The sequence below is a fragment of the Eutrigla gurnardus genome (assembly GCF_963514095.1).
Source record: "Eutrigla gurnardus genome assembly, chromosome: 20".
NCBI lineage: Eukaryota > Metazoa > Chordata > Actinopteri > Perciformes > Triglidae > Eutrigla > Eutrigla gurnardus.
This window is the reverse complement of record NC_139931.1, coordinates 8,880,029-8,903,490: the sequence shown is the minus strand read 5'-3', so window position 1 is coordinate 8,903,490 and position 23,462 is coordinate 8,880,029. Positions and strand designations below refer to the sequence as shown.

At 44.3% G+C, this 23,462-nt stretch overlaps 1 protein-coding gene across 3 annotated transcripts in view; it reads left to right on the top strand.

Moving 5' to 3' along the window:
- The window catches only part of LOC311031027 (mitochondrial import inner membrane translocase subunit tim16-like), a 91,263-nt gene extending 67,898 nt beyond the window's left edge, over nt 1-23,365 (top strand). The window contains exons 10-31 of one of the 3 annotated variants that reach the window (XM_084037122.1): nt 15,373-15,427; nt 15,620-15,677; nt 15,811-15,956; nt 16,036-16,134; nt 16,213-16,317; nt 16,426-16,585; nt 16,680-16,855; nt 16,938-17,046; nt 17,157-17,243; nt 17,354-17,496; nt 17,587-17,691; nt 17,845-17,930; nt 18,094-18,235; nt 18,317-18,406; nt 18,546-18,662; nt 18,756-18,891; nt 18,998-19,089; nt 19,197-19,283; nt 21,918-22,002; nt 22,096-22,232; nt 22,616-22,681; nt 23,191-23,365. In XM_084037122.1, the coding sequence (XP_083893248.1) occupies nt 15,373-15,427; nt 15,620-15,677; nt 15,811-15,956; nt 16,036-16,134; nt 16,213-16,317; nt 16,426-16,585; nt 16,680-16,855; nt 16,938-17,046; nt 17,157-17,243; nt 17,354-17,496; nt 17,587-17,691; nt 17,845-17,930; nt 18,094-18,235; nt 18,317-18,406; nt 18,546-18,662; nt 18,756-18,891; nt 18,998-19,089; nt 19,197-19,283; nt 21,918-22,002; nt 22,096-22,232; nt 22,616-22,681; nt 23,191-23,280 (2,371 nt within the window). In that variant the 3' untranslated portion in view covers nt 23,281-23,365. Of the gene's footprint in view, nt 1-15,372; nt 15,428-15,619; nt 15,678-15,810; nt 15,957-16,035; nt 16,135-16,212; nt 16,318-16,425; nt 16,586-16,679; nt 16,856-16,937; nt 17,047-17,156; nt 17,244-17,353; nt 17,497-17,586; nt 17,692-17,844; nt 17,931-18,093; nt 18,236-18,316; nt 18,407-18,545; nt 18,663-18,755; nt 18,892-18,997; nt 19,090-19,196; nt 19,284-19,489; nt 21,326-21,474; nt 21,602-21,917; nt 22,003-22,095; nt 22,233-22,615; nt 22,682-23,190 lie in introns of those variants that run through there. The other 2 variants (XM_084037120.1, XM_084037121.1) reach the window with 2 other exon arrangements.
- The last annotated feature ends 97 nt before the right edge of the window (nt 23,366-23,462 follow it).

Genomic DNA, 23,462 nt, shown 5'->3' with positions numbered 1-23,462 from the left:
AGCCTTCAGTTCCACTTGTTGAGCTTGTATGCATTTTGTAGAGTTTGCTTTATGATAGCAGTCTCCACAAAGTCTCGTGCCTTTCTCCTGCTCCTTCTCTTTTCCGCTCCTACTGAAGGATGTATTTTTCAATGCAACACACACACACACACACACACACACACACACACACACACACACACACACTGTGCCATCTGTAAGGCATTACAGTAAATTGCAGGAATAGAGAAAATGATTTCACGCACGTCCCGCAGGGTCCGGTTGTGGCTCCACAGTCGTAGCCACAACTCAGTTTTAACGTGTTCTGGAGAAATAAAGAAAAGCGATAAATCTTCCCCCGTCATACGTGATCACTCCGGCTCAACAGCCAGTGCTCGTGCTCCGTCCGTCTCTGTTTCTCCCTCATAAACACAAGGAGCTGAGTTTATCCAGGTACCCCTGAGGGTGAGTTATTCATCTCAGTCGTTCAGCTGTATGATGGCCAGAAGGACCAGCGTCTCTAGAGTTCAGGTCTAGGACTCACCTTATTTCATGTTTTTATTTTTATTATAGCCAGACTGCTGCAGTCAAATCTCTCCCTGCTGCCACTGTCACACGCTTGCTCTTGGGTAATACAATTTAATAGAAATAATTCTACAATTGAAAGATGGCCTAATCTGAATGTTGTAAGTAAATCCAATGTGAAATACATGGATATTGACGTGGCAACAAAAATGCAGGAACTTGAAATATAATTTATTCATTATTATTTTAATATTTTTTGTAAATGTTAATACATATCTTACAGAGTTAAACCTCTCCCTTATAAGGCATTATTCTTTTTTCAAGCAAGACAGAATCAATCATGACATGATTGGCAAGTCACCACTAAAAGCTGGAGCCTTTTTTATTTATTATATTTGTTATATTATATTACCCATTATATTTTCTGGAATTGTTCCCCCTGATGTAATGGCTTAAATTATATTACAATGCCTTCTCCACACTTCAATAATATAATAATGGTTGAAAGATGTTACATTTATTGATGATGTGTTTATTTCATTCAATATGTTTTGCCTGAAAACAGTTGAATTCAAGGACATTCATCAGAATCCGCCTTCAAATCCCACAATTTCATACTTGTGAACTATAATTATAGGATATAAACTCCCCCGCAAACCCCCGAGAATGTTTCTACATTTCAACTCTCAATTTTATTATAACACTCAATTTATAATATTTCAGATTTCTCCATGACCCACTTAGAGCTGATTCTCCACAACACATATGAAATATGAAAACAACCAGATGTGGTGAAAACAACAGAAATCATCGCAGCCTTACAAATACAGCAGTCCATTGTTAAGCAACTTAATTTACAAAAATGCGTAGAGAATTGTTCCACCCAGCATGTTGAGGAATTGACTTATTCAACTATCAAACCTCAAAGTGTACATTAGTCCACCAAAAATGACCAGAACAGGAAAGTCTTTGTAATCTGTTCCCCACGTTTGATCCGTGGTGTAAATCACAGCCTGGTGGCTGTAGCAGCACATTGGGCTCCTGCTCACTCTGGCTGGGTCAAAGGCGGCATCCAGCCCGCTGCATAACGCTGCCTAGGGGAACCAGTAAAACACTGGTCTGCTGCTGAGCCAACCGCAGACTGCTAACGCTTTTTGAGCTCGGGGCACTTAGCCACACAGCAGCATGCTGTTTCTTTTGGGAGGCGACAGACGTTTCTTCTTCTTGTCAGGTTTTGCCCGTGTTCCTGGAACCGCTGTCTCAACACCGCTGAACTCTCACATTTTCTCCTTTTTCCTTCAGATTTTATTGCATTCGCTCGTGTGTAAATCTGTGATGTGTGCACGCTCTCATTTCGTCAACCAGCAGACTTTCATCACACCCCCTCCCCCTCGTAGTTAGGCTCTACTCCCCCTTTTTGTTTTTGAGCTGCTTCACTTTCTCTCACATTTGCTTTATCATTTATGAATCTTTTATGTGTCGCTGATCTTTTCAGACACATCATGTATTGTTTGGAGTCATACTATTGTCAGGTTCGCTTCAGAAAATAACAGTGTAGTAGATTGTTCTTGTCTGATACACTTATTTATACATTTTTAAATCTAGTTTTTCCAAACAAAGTCAACTTTAACAAACTTTTTATTGTCTAATTTCACAAATTATACTTTTGTATCACATTTTGTATTCTCACTTCACGGTGACAATTTGTTCTTGGTTTGAGGTTCTGTGGGTTTTACTTTTTGAGAAGTAGGAAAGAAGCGAGGAATGTGTCCTGCAGGATGGAGAAAAGAGTGAGAACAAGAGCGACTCTAGACACTAAAATGCCACTTTGCTCATTCGCATGTCGGTTGAAACAACAAACACGCCGTCTTTTGAGGAGTTGAAGTGAGTGGGATGACATTTTTACAGCTCCGCAAACAGAACACAGTGTCTTTTTTTTTCTGAAAGCAGGTCATGCGGCACATTTTGTAGCCAAACAAATACAAATTTGTCACAATGAAGCTCTAGTACCAGATGAGGACACATTTCTGCTGCGGGATGCAAAATAATGAGTTGATAGACATTTCTTTTGCTTTTTCCGTGAACTAACCATTAACCTTGAGGTGAAGAGCTGGGAGTTTGTGGGTTCGGTGGTCCTATAAAGTTTCGGTGCGTCGATAATGATTGCATTTTAATGTTGTAATGGGCTGTTCCTTTAATATTACTTATGTGGTACAGAGTTGCTCATGTTTTGTGATATTCACAACAATTAGTGAGCACAAAGACGAGGGGATCGGTTTTGGAGAAACATGCGTTGCTTTCCCTTTAGGACATTCTGGGAATGATGGAGCAGCTCATTAATCCTCCCAGCATCTCTTCTTTATTAATGTTTAGCATGTCTGCATATGCATTGGCATCGTGTGTGTTTTGTGTCCACAACTACACGTCTTCCCGTCACACGTAAATGTGCTCTGACGGCGGTGTGTGTGGGCTGCCGTGAGACGCCGTTCTTTCCCACAGTGCGTCAGGAAAACATCCGTGGGAAGGAGAGGAGGTGGAACCTGTGAAGGGAGAAGCGAGGAGCATCCACGGTTAATTAGAGGCTGCCATGGGAACCTGGACGCCACGGAGAAATATGGCCAATGGAGAGGGGGAATAATGAGTGTGCTCAAAGCAGAAGTTGCCACTGTTTGTATGAGGACAAACACGTAATGCTCTAATCAAATGTGCTGGATCAGATAAACGTGAAATGTTGACTCTTCCCACCTGAGCTCTGTTGCCAGCTTTAGAAGTCAAGCTGCTCCTCATAAAGCTGTCCTCAGTAGAGGAACCTTTCACATATTACACTATTAAAACAGATTGTATCATCTTGTTTACGCACTGTATAGTTGATCTTTGGTGAATAAGGATAAGTGGCGGGGGGGATATGTGTCCTAAAGTGAACTTTAAGGTGAAGAGGGTAGAGGGGCGCTCACCCAGAGCATCATTTTGCCCTTTCTCGCCATTTGTCAGTCCGAGGGGAGCGCCTGACAGGCTGCGTTAACAAACCTCGCTTTGGGACAACAGGATATGATAATCCTGAAAAAAAAAAAAGTCTGGCTCCTGTTTGTCGCTTTGTTTATTGTTTTGTTGTTGTGCTTCTTTTGGTATTATCATAATTTGGGACTTTTTTCCCCTCGTTTCCTTGCGGCCCTCTCCTGGCATTTAGGCCTCAATGGAGCGAGTCGAGAGCTTCTTGCCCGTGAGCTACTTATGTCGACATGAAAAGGCCCTCAACACAAAGACCTCAAAAATCTGCACACGGAACTTTTTAATGATTGCAGGAGCTGTTTGTTTCACTGAGAGGAGGGGCGAGGCGGTGAACACACGGGGACCTCCGGAGGTCAGACCGTGATTCACTCAGAGGTTTACTAGTCTGTTGACTCTGAGCACGCCGACACTTCTCATTAAGGAGAGAGACACACACAGATAGCACAGCTGTGCCCTGCATGCCTCGGAGCTGGACGAGCCATTAGTGCGCATTTGATTGTTGGGAAGGACGAGGAATCCATTGGGAAAACAATCCTGGGTGTACAAATTTACATGATTGAGTTGAACGAGAACATGTTTTCCCTTTAACAATTGTATGATTTAACCATTCAGCCTTCAAAGTCTTTGTAATCCAGAAACAGGTTCTTGAGGTAAAAGAGTGCGATTCCTGCTTATCACTGGAGCTCTGCAGAGAAGAGATCCAGGTGGAAGAGGTTGGGTGACCTCCCATCCCCCGCTTAGTGAGGAGGGTTCTTCATTTGTTCCTTCTTTCTCGTTTATTCCTTCCCGTCTCCTGTTCTTTTCTCAGTTGTGTCTTTCTTTGCCTCTCCTGCAAACATTAATAAAAGTAGTGCCGAATGATCTACGTGGGTTTGACACCAGGAGGTTGTTTTCACATTCATCTGCCCGAAGGAGGGAAAGAAACTATTTGCCCTTTCTCATTTAGACCAACCCTTACTTTTCCCTCCTGCTCCCATTCCCCTCTTCATTTCCTCCTTTGCTACCTTCCCCGCCGTGCCCCCTCCTTCCTACCTCTCAGTCTTCTCCTCAGCCGGCACTCCGGCATGTCAGGTATTGAGTAACAGCAGCATGCCTGTGGTTTACTGCAGCAAGCACAGTGACTGCCGCTTAACGACAGTATGTTCACTATGACTGCACTGCTGTTTTACTACTATGACAGAAACTCTATCGGAGGGATGAGAGCAACTATGTAGCACAGGTCACGTCAGGTCAGGCCTCTGCTTGCAGACGGGTAATTAACTGGTGTTAAAATAGGTTGATGCCTGCGTCTGTGAAGGCTGTGTGATATCTTAAATACGCATTTTGTTGTTTAGTATCTATTATAGAATGTGCTCAGTTTGCCTTTGTTTTCAGAGAGCAGCTTTTCTCCAAATGAAAGGCCTTATTTCATACACAGTCCCATTACTCTCCAGTCACATGCACACACAGCATTGCAGGCATTCTCTTTAACAGTAATTCTTTCCTCTCCTACTGTCTTATTTCCTGTCTTTCACTATTGTAAACTACTTCTTTTCTTCTTTTTTTTTGGTACCCCATCGCCCATCATGCAAACTGTGTGGTCTTACCCTGATGCATCGTTTCCAAACCGTTGTGGTGCTTTTCCTGCATTGAGGATTTTATTCCTCCTCATTCTGCCTCTCCTTAATGACAATACCATGCTTCTCTCTAAAAGCCCCTTTTGGCTTTCGCCAGACCATCATTGAGTGATTTGGCTCTGACCCCGCCTGCTTGAATGAAGGAGGTTAAATAAAAACAAACACGCAGGCGCGCAGGCACACAGATAACAAGCCTTTCCTTCAGCCGTGACAAACAGCGCTGATAGCTTGAAGAGATGGATGTGGAAGCCTCAACGTGGAGTTGAGGTCAAATAGAAGTTGTTTGAATGAAAAGAAAGAGCGTCTTGTTCCTATTGTCGTCGGTTTGAGAAGCGTACTAGCTATGAGTGTTATTTGGGGGGTTTTCTGTTGTTGTTTTCATCCCGGGGACCGTCCGGCCTCCTCTGCGTTTGCGAGGCTGAAGCCCATGTGAGTGTAATTCAACGCAACATGGGGCCCACTTAGCACCATCCTCCAGAGCATCTGCTGCGTGAACAAATAACTCAACGCTGTCTCGTCATGCATTGAAGGGCGGAGGCTTGTGAACGTTTGGTTATTGTTAAGAGACGTAGACCAGCGTTCATCACTGCATCGCCCGTTTGCAGATGCATCGTTTTCTGTTTCTGAATACTAGACTGTAGATGTAGCGATGGTTAGTCCGTATGGGTGGGCACAAACCCAGTGATACAGACAGAGATGGCGGAAACAGGAGTCGATCTCGTACCAGTATCAGCTCATTGTGGCTATCAAGGCTACAGTGTCCTCATCTCTTTCACTTTCTCTCCTCTGTCCAATAACTCCCAGATGTAGCATGATGAAGCTCAAAGCATTCTTATGAGGACACACACACAAATGAGGATATACGTAGCTGTGATATACTACACAAATCTTATCTATCTCTTATCTCTTACTTCTCTCTGTCTCGCTCAGTTTATCTCTCTCTTTTTTCCCCTCCCTCCCTCCCTCAGTCTTTCACCGTCTCTGTTACAGTAAATCTGTCCTGTTCTGTGAGGTTTTTATTGGTTTTCACTGTACAAATCCCTGCCTCGGTCATTAAAGCAGATGATTTAGCATGGGTGTGTTGGACCCACTCACAGTAAAACACGGACGTTCGTGCACAGGCGGTCCAACCGGGACAAAGGGGGGAAGGTGAGGCCAAGGCCTGGGGCCTCTGGTAGGCCGAGGGTACCAGGCTGAAGTCATTTTTAGGTTGTTAAATCATGTTGTTTTAAACTGCTTGATGTCATGCTTGTTTTTTTTTTTAAATGTTTTCACAATTTCATAAGCCCTGAAAGTCAAATCCTAAAAAGTTTTTTTTGGAGATGTTAGATTTTCAGTCTGCAGGAAGGGACCTCCTGCTTATGAGATACAAGAGATAGCAGCGGAGGGGAAGAGAGTGATAAAGTGGTGTTTTAGATGAACCAGAAAGAGCAAGTATGGACACATAGTCGCAGCCGACAAGGTGTGTGTGTGTGTGTGTGTGTCCCAGAGAGATGAGTCAGATCACTTGGCTCCAGAGACCCACAGGCCAGTAGGCAGCAGGACTGATAAAGTCCTAACTGAGTGTGATAAAGCAGAACTGGAAGACACCACGGAGCCAAAACATGCATGAATGACGATCGATGAAAGGCGCTCTGTTGAACGCCTCGAGAATGTTTTTGTAGCTCTCAGAAAGTGTTCTTCTCCTTATTTTTTTCCTCATCCCCTCTCTTTCTCTCTCTCTCTTTCTCTTTCTGGTCGACCCTCTCACTCATTTGCACACACGTACTCAGGCTTGAAGGAAAAACAAATATAAAACAGTGATGTTTTGTGTCCATAAATCAATGGGTTTTATGATTCTAGCGTCTCCAATAATTCTGTCTTGGCTGTCCGTGAAGGAAAGACTCACACAGTCACACATATTAGAGTACATGCTGAAAAAAAAAAAACGGTTTGGATTGTCCAATGTAAGCATTGGTATGAAGTCAAGCTCTACCATCGTTCAAGGGAACATTGGCTGGAGATTTGGGAAACATTTGCCAAAAATATTCATAAAAAAAATAAATAAAACTACCAGATCGTGTGATATCACAGCGCTGTGGCGTACTCCAAACGTCGGCTGTGTTGGTGCTGTAGTTACAGTCTGTTGGAAAGGATTAGAACGGGGCAGTAAGTCCTTCATGGAGCCTGTTTCTGCTGAATGGTGTTTTCAGAGTAGACTTTATTGAGTGGTTCAGGGTCTGCATGGCAGTTCAGCAACAGTTTGCATTTGTGGCTCTTGAGAAAAAAGAGACTAGAATGCACCTAAGACTGACTGAAAACTGTTCCTTATGACAAATCAATGAGCGTGGAGCGACCGACCCACTCTGCCAAGTCAAAGCCAAGTCAAAGCCGAAACTTATGATTATTACTTTTACGTTATACCTCTGGTATGCAGAATAATTACTATGCAAAGCATTATACCCATGGCTGATTTAGAGCCTGCGATTTCAATTTTGTGGTTTATTCATTGACTGTAAGTGGATTTATATGGAGGTATTTTTAGGTCAGTGACTGATACAGATGATGTGCAGGCCAAATGTCCAATAACCTATATCTTCTGATATAAATTATATCATTTGTTTGATCTTATGTTTAGATTTATATTGACATCCACCTTGGCTTCATGTTATTTTGTAAAAACAAAAAAAGTTTTCCTGTTTTTGCCATTAGTTCTTGTTGCATGTGAAAGAAAAACTTTAATTGGACGCTAATGAAACGCTTAACCTGAAGAGTTTCGTTATAATTCTGCTGTTCAAAGTGCATCTGCGCAGCACTAATATTGGGGGATACTCCGTCAGCTGCTAGTTGAGAGTGCGAGACGCTTTCTTGGAAGCATGTGTACGTCTGTCTGCTTCAGCCTTTAAAATGCGACTGTGACGAGAACTGGACTTCCCTCCGGTGACCTAACGGCAGAGGGGGTCGCAGTGGTCGTGATCCTCACCTCTTCTCTTTCTGTCCTCCATGCCATCGCTTCCTCTCCGTTCTCTCCTTCTGAGGTGGTCGTGGCTGCCGATCGGTTCCCAGGCCCCCGCCGACAGGTCATTTAATGGTCATCTAGCCCGGGCCCTTGATGCTGAACCCCTGGGTTAACGCGGAACGCATCTCTTCCGGGACTCCACGGCCATCCACAAGCAGCACAGAGACGCAAATCATACATTAACAGATGTAAACACAAACTTAAACACACGCCACTACAGGGTACACGTGCTGTTTATTCCTCTCAGATGCCGTCTTCCTTTTATCATGTGCATTTGACAGATTTCCCATTAGTACTTCCACACCTGAACTCTCTTTCCGTCTGAATACCATGACATCCTCGTGCCCACCCACATCCTCCAACACCCCCACCCATGTCTGGCCTCCAGCTTCCCCCAGTCCACAGAGCAGCGCTGAGGTCTCCTGCCACTTTATGACCTGACTGCTTTATAGCTCCGCCAGTGTGGAACAGTTTACCACGCACTTACAGCCTGCCTGGCTGTTTGTGAGTGTGCGTGTAGAAACGGGTCTGTGTCGCGTTGAAGATGAGCTCCTAATGTGTCCCATTTAGCCGGGATAAGTAGAACTGTGTGTGTTTAATCGCTCCGTGTGATCATCTGTTTCACCAGTTGAAATCCTGGTTTTCTCCCGCTGTGTCTCCTCTTGTAACAATCAAAAATTGGGGTTTTTCATTTTTCATGTCAACATTATGCAAAAACGTCATGTGGTCGGACAGCACGGTGTCTCGAGACGTCTGTAAGTGTCTATTATATTGCGAGGGATTGTTTTTGCACACATGCCGATATGTGGCTGATGCTGTCGGGCTGTCCTGTTGCGGGTTGTTTTCCCCTGCAAAGAGGGATTAACTGAGAAACGCACAGCGCAGATTGGTGGCTGCTTTTGTCAGTGTGAGGATGGAACTGGAATGGTAATGAAGCGTTATTCTGTTTCTTGTGGACAGAAATAAGTGCTGGAGCTGTTGCATTTTTTTTTTTTTTTCCCCCATTGTGGCGAGTTTGCATGTGGACATATGTGGAACTGGGAGTGTGTGGGGGGTGTCAGTGGGGTCGCTGCAGACCTGTTGACACGGGACTCAGTGAGTTTAATTAAATCCAGTGGATGCACTACATGTAGTGTGTGTGTGTGTGTGTTGTCAGGGGCCAGAGGACGGGGCCCGGTGAAGCGAGAGGGAAGAGCAGCAGCTTGGCAGCCTATCTGAGAGCTCGGTCGCTGGTGCTCAGAGGGGCCACAGCTGGCCCCTCCACCAACAATCCTGGCTTTTCTTCCCCTCTCAGGAACGCAGCGCGTCAACTCTAATTCCCTTCTAATGAACTGGCTACTGAAGTTAGCTAGGCAGGCAGACCCAGTTATTAAACACACACACTGGCAACCAAACATACAGACTCACACACAGTGGAGAAAGAGTGTTGCACATACGTACGTTCTATGTCTCCGCTTGGTGACGGCTTGACTTGCCTGGCGAAGAGCCCTGAACTCATCATGACTCAGACGCTGCATTCAGTGCCACAACAACCGGAGCTGTGTTTTAGCCTTTAAAGCTGTATGATAAGCTATAGTGTCCCCAGTGTGAACCTCTCATCTATTATCATTGCAATAGAGCCATGGATCAGTTTTTCTGAAATCCTCAAAGACCATCTGGATAAGAAAATATGGTATATTTATATATGAAAAAGACGAAATGATGTGTTTGTGTCGTACAAAAAGGATATTTTGACTTCCCTTTATCTGGAAATAGAGTCACAGTCGACTTCTTTTTTTCGAGTATTTTCTTTATCCAGGTGAGTCTTTGAGGATTTTGGAAATACCTTAAACACGGCGGTAAGACTTGTTAAATTACCTTCTGGGATTTACAAAGATCCCCTTTCAGATAAACTGCTTCTTCTTCCTGGAATATATTGATAATACATGAGAGGTACAGTGTTAAATGAGGACAGTCGAATGAATAAATAAAGTAAATTGAAGGCGCTGCAGCATCCAATCATTGTGAGATGATCCTGATTAACATCGCCCTTGCTGTGTCCCTGGTTTAACTTTTGCGGTGCAGGTTTTTGGAGCTCAGATGCTGCTAATGGGAACATTTGGACAAAGTCATGGTTCTGATTGATCTGTGAGTTTACAAAGGTGACAAAGTTCATCGTCTGTGATGTATTGTTTATTTGCTTCGGTCATTTTCGGTGGATTGTTATACCCTAGAGTTTGAAAGGACTAATCTTTGCCAAACCATTTGATTGCAGTTTAGATGACCTTTTGCTCAAATTTCGGAAATATTCACTCTCATTTGGAAACGACTTCTCTTCTCTTTTTTTTTTTTTATTTCACATATTTGCTGAACGCTAGAAACCGACCCAGGATTTACCATCCTGGAGACGGCATTACAGGTCTAGTGTTGTTCCGTTATGAATCCCATTTAATCACCAGTGGATTATTCCGCACCAGCCCTTCCATTGTCGGGGTAATGTGAACTCCCATGGGCCTGCAGCGTAAGTGTGCATAAAACCATTAGCTGTGTCTAAGTCCTTTACACAAGACTAATGAAAGTGGAACAGAAAGAGTGTGTTCGGTCACAAAAAACAATAAAGACGGGAAGAGGACAGGGTTATCATCTGAAGAAATGGATAATCCACTGGTCATATGAACTTCCATCATCAGACAGTGATGATGAAAATAAAAATAAAAGAAGCATGTGCTTATATGGTCATACTTTTAAACGGGAGATACAGCTGTTTAGTTACAGCAAACTGTTCATCATACCGCATATTTTTACTGATCCATTCAATACGGCAACACATCTGCCATAATAATATCTTAACCCGAAATATAACTTACTAGAAAACACTTTTATTTCACCAAAGCTTTCATTGAATTTGATGCATTAGTATTGACCTAATGTTTATGTTTATGACTCCAAAATGAGGGACTCGAGGCTTCCAACAACACTGTTCTTGCAGTGACCGACCCCGAGTGTCCTTTTAACCCTGTGTGATCATCCAAACATTATTTTATGGCTCAGATGACTCCAGTTTCCATCCAAAAACACTAAGTCATGACTGTTAAGTCGGACAGCAGAGGCCCGCCGGGACGGCTGGACGAGCTGCAGGACCGCAGTCTTTGGAGGCAGGAGGGCTGATAAAGGGCCATGTATGAGTTCACAGTTCAGCAGACCCTTCACCCTCAGCGATACCGCCCCAGCATTCACTCACTCCCTCTGATTGGGATGACATAACCAAGGGACCGATAAACAAGGAGGGAGGAGCGGATGACGTGGAGGAAAAGGATGAAATAGAAATAGAATGAACATTAAAAAACAAAAAAAAACAAAAAAAGCTGTGGTCCCACCACATAATTTTAAGCCTGATTGTGACCTCATTTTGGCCATGAAGACTGGTTTCCTTTAATACCGAGAGTCTCCACTGCTGAGATTTATGAGTTGAATCTCTTACCTTCAGACTGAGGTTAAGACGAGTCAGAGAGGTTGTGATTTGAGCAAATGAACTCAATGAGTTTTTCTTCTTCTGAGGGCTTTACAATGTGTGCAACACATGACATCCTCTATAATTAAACCCTCAACTCGTAGGGAAAAAATAAATGGGATTTCTTTTTTGGTGTTGATGTTGAAAGTCTTCTCATGTGTGCCTATCTTAGAAGAGCAACAGCTTACCCTGTGTAAGAGGTAGACAACCAGCTGCTTTGTTTTGGTTTCATATTCCCCAAAGACTTCCTCTGTCTCTCTTGTCTACGTTCTGTCCAGCTCCTGGCTGTCGACTGCAGCACATTGTGCTCTCTAATGGGTGTTTTTAGCAGCAAGACTGCATGATCTCATACGACGGAGAAAGATCCCTTTGACTGATAGTGATCTGGTCATAGCTGCTCAACCCATAACCTTATACCTCTGCAGGCTGCTTTCATGAGCTCCACCTATATGCTGTATATAATACACTACTGTGTGCGTCCGATTGCTATCTGGATCTAGATGTGCTCACACAAGCGTGCAGAGTGTGTAGATGTGTTTCTTTTACATATTTTGTCCGGCTTGTAAGCATATTCATGCACGTGCACGACTTCTTCTACATGCAGTATTCATTTATTTTCTATTATATCTATATTATATCAATATGAGATTTCTCTCCATCACAAGCACAGGTGCAGATTCCCAATCATGTGCACTCCCTACTTTGCACGTGCACACACACATGCATTTGTCTGTCATCCGCACATCCATTCACCTGACCCTCCATTACTCAGTTATTCCACTGATTTACATTATCAAACGACACCAAGTTCTCATAATCATAAAAAGCCCGGGGCTGGCTCGGATCCTTTCATACATTAGAGTAGAGTAATATACCCGTCATATCTGCTCGTGCTGAAGGCTGCTGTCATGGGCAGAAGGTCATTTTGTGATGGGCGTTTCGGGTCCATGTGAGAGAGCGGTGAGAGGCGATGGCAGACGAGGCGGGAGGCGGGTTCCTCTCGGGCTCTCTGTTTTGTTTAAACTCTGATAGGAGCAGAAGTGCCAGTGACAGACTGAAGCCAGGGGGGATTTTTTGCAAGCATCAGGCGGCTCATCATCGCAGCGTGTTTGAAGAGCTGGGAAGGTGTTGAGACGTTAGTGGGTGCAGATAGCCCTGAGAGTGTGAGACTTGGCTGCGCTGGTGTTTCGTTCTGTGGAGTGAAATCTCTCAAGGAGGAGTCTTCTTAGCCTTCGTTTGTGTTGTACAGCTGATTATTTGATAGCACGTGTGTGTGTGTGTGTGTGTGTGTGGTTAAACCTGTCCTTGTTATGTCTGGATTACTGCTAGATTCACTACTTCATGCACAGACAAACACACTTCTGTTTACAGCCTCTCCCCTAAGAATGAATGAGGCCTGTAATAGTTTTTCTTTTCATTCATAATTAGCCCATGGACATCATCGTAATGAGCCTGCTCGCTCCCACGCTTAACCCCTGCACGAGTGTAACATCCTCAAGCACATGTATGTGTGACTCTATGGGCATAAATATGCATGTTTGTGTTTTTCCTGTGTGGGAAAACGGGCTGGCTGTGAGGTGGAGCATGAAAGCGATTAGTAAACAGAGGCCATTATCAGCGTTTAAAGCTCCGCTCCTATTGTGTGGCTGTTTGACTTGTTGCACATTTACTGTGAGAAAAGCGGAGATAAGGCTGCAGAGAAAGTGGAGGCACCAATTTGGGATCGGAGGCGGACGGAGACCGCGGGGTGCAAGGTGGGGGTGTTGCAGAACGGGAAAGGAAGGAGTGAGGGGGAGCGGGTGTGGGAATGGAGGTGTTTAGGGACTCCCTGTGGACTGACTTCGACATGGGAACACACAGTCGCCCTAACGAAGCGTGGCCGCCCCTCGCTGACCTCATAGGCCGGGATAGAGGGAGGGGGAGGGAGTTATTAGGGAGGGGCCCATTTTGTTGAAAGATTCTTAGGATAAAATAAATATGACCACTGGAAAGGTAGAGTAGGAGAAACAGGGAGAGAGGCCTTCTAATAACAAGTCAGGGGGTTAAATAACTTGGCTGTAGCGAAACATTAGCATGACATTCAGAGTCATGGTATTGTCAGAGTTAAAGTCTTATCTATAGAGATCTATATCTTTACTATACATCTGTTCTTCCCATCGTGGGATCAGCAAAGTTCATCTTAAGGCTCACTTTTTTAAACCTGTCCTAAAAAGAACAGAGAACATACAGTATAATATAAAAAATATTTCATTTTTCGAGGCCATTTCCACTTGGCAGGCCAGCGTACGAAAAGCTTTTTACGGCTTCCCGGTCATGACCGGCATTCGGTCGTTTCTCCGTCTGCCATGACTGCAAAAACTGCCAAGAGCCAAAAGACCTTCCAAAAGAACGGAACATAAGACTGAAATGAAAATGATACCTCCATGCCTCATTGTAGTTTGGAAAACGTTTGCCATTGCAACAAAAGGATGTGAGCTATTACAACCACAGACTCGCGGCAGTGACTGATCACGGACTCGTGTGTAGGTACAACTTCACATATACAGTCTCTCTCTCTGTCTGTCACTCTCGTACAGACCGTTGCGTGTCACCGTTCCCAGTCGCTTTAGATACCCAAACTAAGTCTGTCATTATCCTGTCATACTTGGAGCATTACATCACCGGTCTGTCACTCTCGGTGTACGCGGCAGCCTTCCCCTCTAGAATAGCACCATTACACGAGTTTGTCATCACAAGCCGATCGCTGGAACGGCCTCTCCACTTCAATCAGCCTATCTGTGGCCTGTGAAGTGAAGTGGTCGGATCAGCCACCACTCCTCGTTCCCTTTCCGTCTCTCCGGTCTGGAAAAAAAAAACAGCACGCCATGCCGACTGCTGTCGTTGATAAAGTGAGAGGCTGAGAGACGGCGAGTGAGACGTAGAGAATGAGGGAGGTTCGTGCGAGTAGGCCTCCGTGGAAGCCGTTACTTCCTGTTTTGGTGTGTTTGCTACAGCCCAGTTGTATTTTCTCCACTGAGTTTAAAGCTCATTCAGTTTCCTCATCCCCCCCCCAATCTTCTTACTGCAAATCATGAGAGGAGGCAGGTGACTGGCTTTGTTTAGCGTGGCTGGAGGTGGAGCGGAAGCTGATTACTACTTTGCTAATTGATTAATCATCTGAGTTATTTGTTATGCATTTGTTGTGAGGATGTGTTCCTTTTCACAGTTAATGCGATAGTGAACTGAATATTTGGGGGGTTTTGACTTCGCCTTTGTCTTTAGGAAGCCAAGATGCTTTTTTTTTTTTTTACTAAACCACATCAATTAGTTGAAAACATTCAGAGCAGATTAAATAATGATGAAAATAATCGTTAGTTGAAGCTCTTGTTGATGTTTTGTCAATGTATCCATCTTGAAACATGTTCCTGGTGGGACTCTATGCCATAATTAAATAAAATATATATATTTTTTTGTTGAGAAGGCTGTCAGCAGCAAGGAATGTAAATCTGTGATTGTATCAGTGAGTCTGACTCTACAACTGGAAATGACTGAAGTTTTTCTTACTTTTTCCTAATCTGCAGATAAAGATCAGGGGGAAAAGCACAGCTTGTATGTTCTGAATTGACAACGTATTGCCATTAAATTGAGCGTAGTGCTCCATCTAGTGGTGCCTTGAAGTGAACCTCCAGGCCCTGTGACATATTGAAACATAAGCGGCATCAGTGTGTGCTGATTCTGAACATAATGACAACCCTCTCTCGTCTCTTTGCTTTCAGGATGGTGATCCCTCTGTTTGATGATGACACCGGTCTGCTCATACTGGCTGGCATGGTGAGATACAGATTAATGCCCATCTATTATGCATTTCTGGCTGGTGAAAACTGTGAGGAATGGTTTGAATAAATATGAAAATGCCTGAAAACTCAGTGTAGTTACAGGAGACAGGAGATTGAGCAAGTTTTTTTGTTCGTATTCAGTCTTTGCATCGCGGTACATGATTGAATGTCGTTCTCTCTCACACAGGGAGACCCTGTGGTCGATTGCTTTGAAGTGTCTGCGTCTGAGCCTTTCCTCTCGCAAGGTAAAGCTTGTTCACCGTTTACCTGCCCGTCAGATTAATAATAAAGGTTTCTTTTAAAGTATATCACCGTAGGCCTACCATAATTATAAACAGTTCTGGTATATATATAAATATATACGTTTTTTTCCCCCAGTGAGCCACTGTCTGACGGACACCTCAACACGAGGCGTCGCCATGGTACCCAAGCTGGCGTTGGATTTCCTGTCCTGCGAAGTGATGCGGGTGCTTCAGCTGACAGACAGCTGCATTGTGCCAATCAGCTATCAAGTCCCTCGCAAGGTGCACAGAAGTGACTGAAGATTCATAACATGTGCGTCTTTGCATTGTTGGTTTTCACGTCTGCATGTTTGTCTTCCAGCATTCAGCCCACGAGTTTCATGATGATCTTTACCCGGATACGGCGGGCACAACTCCAGCGATGTCTGCTGACGAGTGGTGGACTGGAGGGAACAAGCAGGTAGAGGATCTCCCCCCTCAACAAGCTGATCCAGTCTTTACTCTGTAGGGGTGCAATCAATGCTCTGCTTGTCTTCAGGTGGAGAAAGTCAGCCTCCACCCAGGGAAACAGCCGAAAACGAAGGCTCCACCAGCGAAACAGATGCCTGCAAAGAAGGAGCTGACCAGTAGGGGGAGCAAGGAGGTACAGAATGTTTTAGCATTGAGGTCACTAACTATCCATCAGATAATAATGGATTCTCTGAAACTGGGGGTAGTGTGACAAGTAAACATCCAGCCTACTGCTCTACAGGACCCGCCACGTGGCTGCTCCACCTCTAGTAGCCCTCTGAGCACTCCCAGCAGCAGCGCCGACCCGTCTCGCTCTCCCTCCTCCACCTCCGGTCTCTCCTCAGGCTTTCTCCCCAGCCCCAGTCCCAGCCAGAGCGCCAAGGCCATCCAGAGCATGCTGGGTATTAACACACACATACACAACTGAAATCCCTCATTCCGTATGGTGTCTTTTCACTTGACGTACCTGTTAATTTGGAATCTTGTCTGATCCAGGGCCAACCTCCAAGTTCCGTCACATCCAGGGGGCAGTGTCGCACCGGGACACCCACATCACCAACCTGCGTGGCCTGAACCTCACTACACCCGGCGAGAGTGACGGCTTCTGTGTCAACCGCCAACGCATGGCAGTGCCCCTCGCCATCTCCGGGGGCCAGATCGCCATCTTTGAGGTACGGTAGCCGCTGGAGATGAAATTGTGTTGTATTGTAAAATTGTATTGTATGATTTGACTGGTGTTCTTCCTCTCCTCAGCGCTCTCAGCCTGGCAGGGTACCTGACACGGGTCTACCCACCATCCAAAACTCTGTCAATGTGGTCGACTTCTCTTGGGACCCCTTTGACACACACACACTTGCTGTGGGTGAGTGAATACATGTACTGTGTTCAGAGTGTAGGTTTGCTCCAGGACCGTCTGTCCTGAGAAGTGTGTGAGTGTGATGTGACGTGCGTATCTCCCTCTGTCCGTGTCAGCTGGTGATGATGCAAAGATCCGGGTGTGGCAAGTACCAGAGGGGGGACTGAAAGAGACCCTCACTGAGCCCAAGGTCCTCTTGCAAGGTAGGAGCAGGCCCACTTTAGGAAATTACCTCAATTAATATTCTCTATAATAGATTTTTGATTGACATGCAACAGTAAAAGTGATTGGCAGCTGCTGTGACCCCTCGTAGGCCACACGGAGAAGATTTACTCCATCAAGTTCCACCCTCTGGCCAGCGGACTCCTGGTGTCTTCCTCCTACGATCTCACGGTCAGACTGTGGAACATGGAGAGCGGAGAGCAGGTCAAAGTCCTCACCGGACACCAGGACCAGGTGGGTGACAGAGATCCACGCGTTGGAATGCAAAACAAAACGGCGTTTTAGCGTCTGAGGCTGAGCTTTGCACTTGTGGATTGTACGCAGGTCTTTTGCATGGAGTGGAGCCCGGATGGCAAGCTGCTGGCGACGGTGTGCAAAGATGGGAAGGTTCGCATCTATGATCCCCGCAAGTCCTCTGCACCTGTGCAGGTATGTAGAGCAAAAAGGAGAATATGGGAAGATAAATAAAACAAAAAAGTAGATGAGATTTGTCTTTAGGCATTGTCAAGCCATGTATAACTATAACTTCTTTTTGTTTCATGAACTAATCTAATCTTTATTTCTCTTACATTTCGTTGATAGGACGGCCCGGGTCCTGAGGGCCACAGGGGGGCTCGTGTAGTATGGGTATGTGACGGCAAGTACCTGTTGGTGTCAGGATTTGACAGGTATTGAAAATAGTATATAAACATATAACATATGTAGTATATGTATATTTGAGTGACAATTCTAACAAAACAGAGTTATGTGAGTGTCCGGCACAAAAGGCAAACATTTAGTTTCTACTGAAATCTGTTCAGATAAATGTAAAATAATGTTGTTGTTCTGCAGTCGCAGTGAGAGAGGACTCTACCTGTACTCTGCCGCCTCTCTGTCCTCTGGAGTCGTAGCAAGCACCGCCATAGACGTCTCCCCCTCCACACTCATCCCCTTCTACGACCCCGACACCAGTGTGGTCATCCTCACTGGAAAGGTTGTTGTTGTACATTTGGGAATCAAACCTGAATAAATATAGGAATTAGACGTAACCTGTGTGTTTGAATTTGTTTCTCAGGGTGATACCAGAGTGCACATTTTTGAGATGGTCCCTGAAGATCCGTACTTTATGGAGTGCAGCCATTTTAACTCTCCAGAGCCACATAAGGTGCCGAGCTGAACACCCTTCTGCTTTCATTCATTTTAGTCATATTTCAATTTCAGCCAGAGTGCTACAATACCCGTCACAACATGTGATTGTTTTATTTGCTGAACTCTGACACCTCCCGGTCGTTTCCCGTTTGCAGGGCTTGGCCTTTCTGCCCAAGACTGAGTGCAATGTGCGTGACGTGGAGATAGCTCTGGGACTCCTGCTCACCAAGACCACCATAGAGCCAGTGGCCTTCAGAGTGCCACGGGTCAAGGTGAGCCAACCCCACCACCTAGTGGACTTACTGCGTCATACTTGCCCTCTTGGTGGTTATTTCTCATAAATGTGTGTGAATGTGTTTCTCCAGAAAGAGTTTTTCCAGGACGATGTGTACACAGACACTGCCGTCTGTTGGGAGCCGGCTCTGACTGCCTCCGCCTGGCTGTCTGGCTCCAACGGCCAACACAAGAAGATCAGCCTGAAGCCCAAAGACATGACGCCAGGTGCTGATGCAGCATAGGACATATCTCTCTACTTAGATGAAGATGCTTCAGTCTACATGTCACTAGGTCTACGTTTCTGACTTTGACGCTCGGCGTGTTTTCACAGTGAGCGAGGCCCCCAAAGAGGCTCCAGTTAGGAAGTACCAGCCCTCGTCTTTTTACCTGGAAGAGAAGACGGATGAACAGAAGAAAGAGGAGGTGAGGATGAGCCACATCTCCTCATGTACACACAGTATACTCTGAATAAAAGCGGCGGTGTTTTCCTGGTGGGGTTTTAACATTGAACGTGCGTATGTGTGGCCCAGCTGCTCAGCGCAATGGTGGCTAAATTGGGGAACATGGACGACCCGCTGCCACAGGAGTCCTTCGAGGGCGTCGACGAGGACGAGTGGGTGAGTGTGAAGTCTCAACTCTAATGACAAACACCATGTTCATGATTCACTCCGTTAAATTATGTTAAGAATAATACAACATATCAGACTTTGTCAGGGATGGAGCGATAAGATTTTGGACCTATTTCCATCTTTGTCCCTGTTGTTTCCACATAAGTCAAATAAAATCTACTCTCTAATCCATCTTTGCCCACTGTGTTGTCCAGGACGACTAGAGCGGACGCCATCTTGCCTTCAGTTCTGACACGGTGCCAACAGCAGAGAGGAGAGCGCAGATCAACTGTCAAGTAACATTTGCCATTTATATGTGCGATGGTGCCACACACACACACACACACACACGTCCAATGAGCTTAATCAGCGAACATCTCAGCCCACTGCACGCACAAATAATACTGTATGAGGAAGTATAAATGGTGTTTGGGGGAGGGGGAATCATTAATGTATATCTGTTAAGGTTTGGAAAATCAAATGTCATGTTGTCAAGTTTGGTGTTCATCATATCTGACTGCATGAACCTTTATATGAAAATCATTTTCAACTGTAATCCTTCAATATGTCAGACCTCACTCTGGGATCAATCTTACATAGTATTTCCTTGTTATGTTAATGGAGACTGTAAAACTCAATGTCACTCTGTTCATGGTATTTTGGAGGAAATCCCACCTTCCATTCATACGTATTCTATACATTTTAGGACAAACATTTCTGGTCACTGTTCTAAGTCAGCACAAGGAATATCAAACAGCAGGCGATCCTAGCAATAATAACTCTGCTTCGGGTTACATGACCAGTTAACTCTCAATGGTTGGGACTGTTTTTGCCTGTGATATGCAGCCATGGTTTACACACAATAACACACTCTGATTTTGAAAAACAATAATGGCCTCCTCTTGTGTGCAGCCTGTAATTTTCTGTTAGCATACCAGGTTGTGTAGTGCTGCATGCAAAGGCATTTCGCGTCTGCACATTTACCTCCAATGCGGACAACTACTTGATTTCTTTTCTTCTTTTTCTTTTTACTGGACGGTCATATGAGCACTCTCAGTCACAGTGTGTCTTTGAAGGATGTAATGTTAATGACATCATTGAACAAGTGACTGATGATGCATCTGATAAAAACAACCCTTGTCTTCCTGTTCCGTATCAGGTGAAACACACACACACACACACACACACACACACACACACACACACACACACGATTACATGATTATCACATTCAAGCCTTCCGCAGCAAAAACCACACTGAGGATACAACAGGGTCACCAGTGTTCATGTTTGGCCATGACCTGGAATTTGTTTATGACAGCGACATTAATTTCACATTTTCTCTGTTAGCCAATGATCATTTCTTACAGTATTTGTGTCAATTCCATTTGATTGAGTGTCTTGCCATCAATTTAATCACAGTCTTACAGTAGTGCCACGAGTAGGGGTTAAAGGTTAATGAAATTGAGCTGTTTTGGAGTTTTTAAAGGGGCCTTTGTATACTCTGAGGTAATTATTTCCTTCTTTCTTTTCTTTTTTTGCTGGGCAACTTTTAATTAAGATCTTGGCCTTTAGACTGTTTGTGGATATTCCTCACTTAAATGAGCTAATTTTCTTATCTAACGTAATCACGGTGTTAATTACACAACAGCAGTACAGTGTTAATAACTTACAATGCAGCCATAACAAGTATCACATACCTTCCGATCAGGGCTACAGCAATATCGTCAATAATCCAGGCTTGAACCCACCGTTTGTTAGCGGCCTCCGATGGACTGAAACGAGCCGTCGATTCAGCCACGTGGTAGTGCACGTCATGTTGAACAGGTGAACTGCAGGTGTTTCGGCGTTAGTGTGATGTACCCTGTATGTGCTTGTGATTCTCCGTTGCCATACTTTGTAATGTTTGGATTGGATTAACTTCCATTGTGTTAAAAAAAAAAAGCTTCCTTTTTATACACTGAGTAAAGTTTTGTCTGTCGTACTTGAAGAATGGTTGGTGGATTTTTCTTTTCCATATTGTCTCGCAATAAACACATTTTTGAACCCAATACTACTTGTCCTTTTGTGATTATTATTTTACCATGGCAATCATGATAAATATGTGTTGACATTTTTAAGGCTGCAGTCAGAAAAAGAAACTGCAGTTCGGCCTCCCTGCCAGTAGGGGTCAGGCTTAGAAAGGTCGCTGTCCATCTGGTTTATCTTGAATCCTGCGCTGTCGGCGCTTCCATGAACTTTGACCCTTAAAGTCACCTTCGTTGGTGTGCATGTGTGAAACGAGCCGACTACACCGCCTCTAGGATCTATATGCTGTCATAAAAATGGTGAGTTTACATGTTTTCACGTTTATTTGTGTGTGTATTCCCAGAGCTAACGCTAGAGAGTGGACTCATGCTAGGTAGCATTAGCAGCACACGTTGTGTCATGTCGCAGTCTGCTTCTCCAACGCAGTTACACAAGACAGCTGCGTCGTTACGTTTTAATTAGAGAGAAATTAACGTGCAGAAAAGTACGTTAGGAAGACACTGGCATGACGTAATAAGTGACGCTAATGTCAACTTGTCAAAACGAGGACTACCTGCCTGTCTCGCTCATTTTTTGGTTCCTATAACACGACTCGTATTCTCATTTCCTCTGCAGGCCAAATACCTGGCACAGATCGTTGTGATGGGAGCGCAGGTGGTGGGACGCGCGTTTGCTCGTGCTTTGCAGCAAGAATTAGCAGGTATGATATCAGATAGCATCATCACCGCAGTGTTGGTTGTTGTTGTCTGCCATAAGGAGGTTTTTGAGTATGTTGTGTTGTTTCCCCACACAGCCAGTCAAGCAGCAGCGAAGGCGAGGGGCGCTGGAAGTCAGCACTCTGCTGCCGCCTCCAGCATCACCGGGATGAGCCTGCAAGAGGCGCAGCAAATCCTCAACGTGTCCACGCTCACGCCAGAGGACATTCAGAAGGTATAAACACACTGTTGTCTGTGTTTTTAAGTTGCTTTTTAACCCACAAAGTGTTGATAGTGAGCTGCAGAGCCATCAAGGCTTTTGCCAGGTTGTTAAATGTGTCTTGCCATATGGATGTGCATGAATATTCCCCATAACGTGTTGCTTTTGGACTCAAAAGGTGGCGTGGTCATAAGAAACTCCTACAATTTGTGATATCTTTACAAAATGATGGATAAACACGTTCATTCTGTGTAACAGAATTACAAAGTATATATCCAAGAAGAAAGCAAACATTAGGGACACAAACTTTATTTTCTTGCATTTTGTCCATTCATCAGCATTATCAACATGTTTCTTGACCTTCTGTTATAACGTAAATGTGTCAATGTGTCTTTCAGAACTATGAGCACCTTTTTAAAGTCAATGACAAGTCATTGGGCGGCTCATTTTACCTACAATCCAAAGTAAGTATTATTATCTTGATTTTCCAATGTGTTGTAAAGTGCACAGTTAAAGCAATGTATTATTTAGAAGAGAAAAGAATATGACTTTATTCCCCACTAAAGTCGTTTTATTAGCCATCAATGCAGCCGTAGACCAGCAACTTCCATGCTCTGCCATTTAAAATAGCTGTTGTGTTGAAGGAGTCTGCTGGCTTTAAAGAGAGCATGACGGCTTCAGGTCCCTCTCACAGGGCTGTCTTAAAGCAATCAACTATATTAAAGTCTTCAGTGTTTTTAGCTACATAAAGATAATTAAAACTTTTTGGAGTTTCAACGAGTTAGCTGTGACGACAATCAGATTCCAATCAAGCATTTGTTTTTAAGTTAAATCATCAGTTCTATTCCGTCTTTGTTGTGATTTTTGTCTTGTTTATTCCTTTCTGCTCTGAGTGAATCATGGTGTTTATATGGATATTTAAAGTGTTCTCTATCTCTTAGTCACTCTTATTGTTATTATTACTTGTACTCAGGTGCAGCGGGCGAAAGAGCGTCTAGATGAGGAACTGAGTATTCAGACACAACACCAAAAGCCGCAGTCACAACAGAATACGGAAACATGAAGTGTGAAATTATGCCCTGTGTGAAATTCCCCTCCCCATCCCCTGTAAATTATAACCCAATAAAATCCTTCTCATTTTCTCTAGACTTAACTTTGTCTTTTTGTATGCTATGGGTGTCATTTCAGACGGGGAAGCACAAACTAAACAATATGGGCTTATTTATTTATTTATTTTTTTAGATG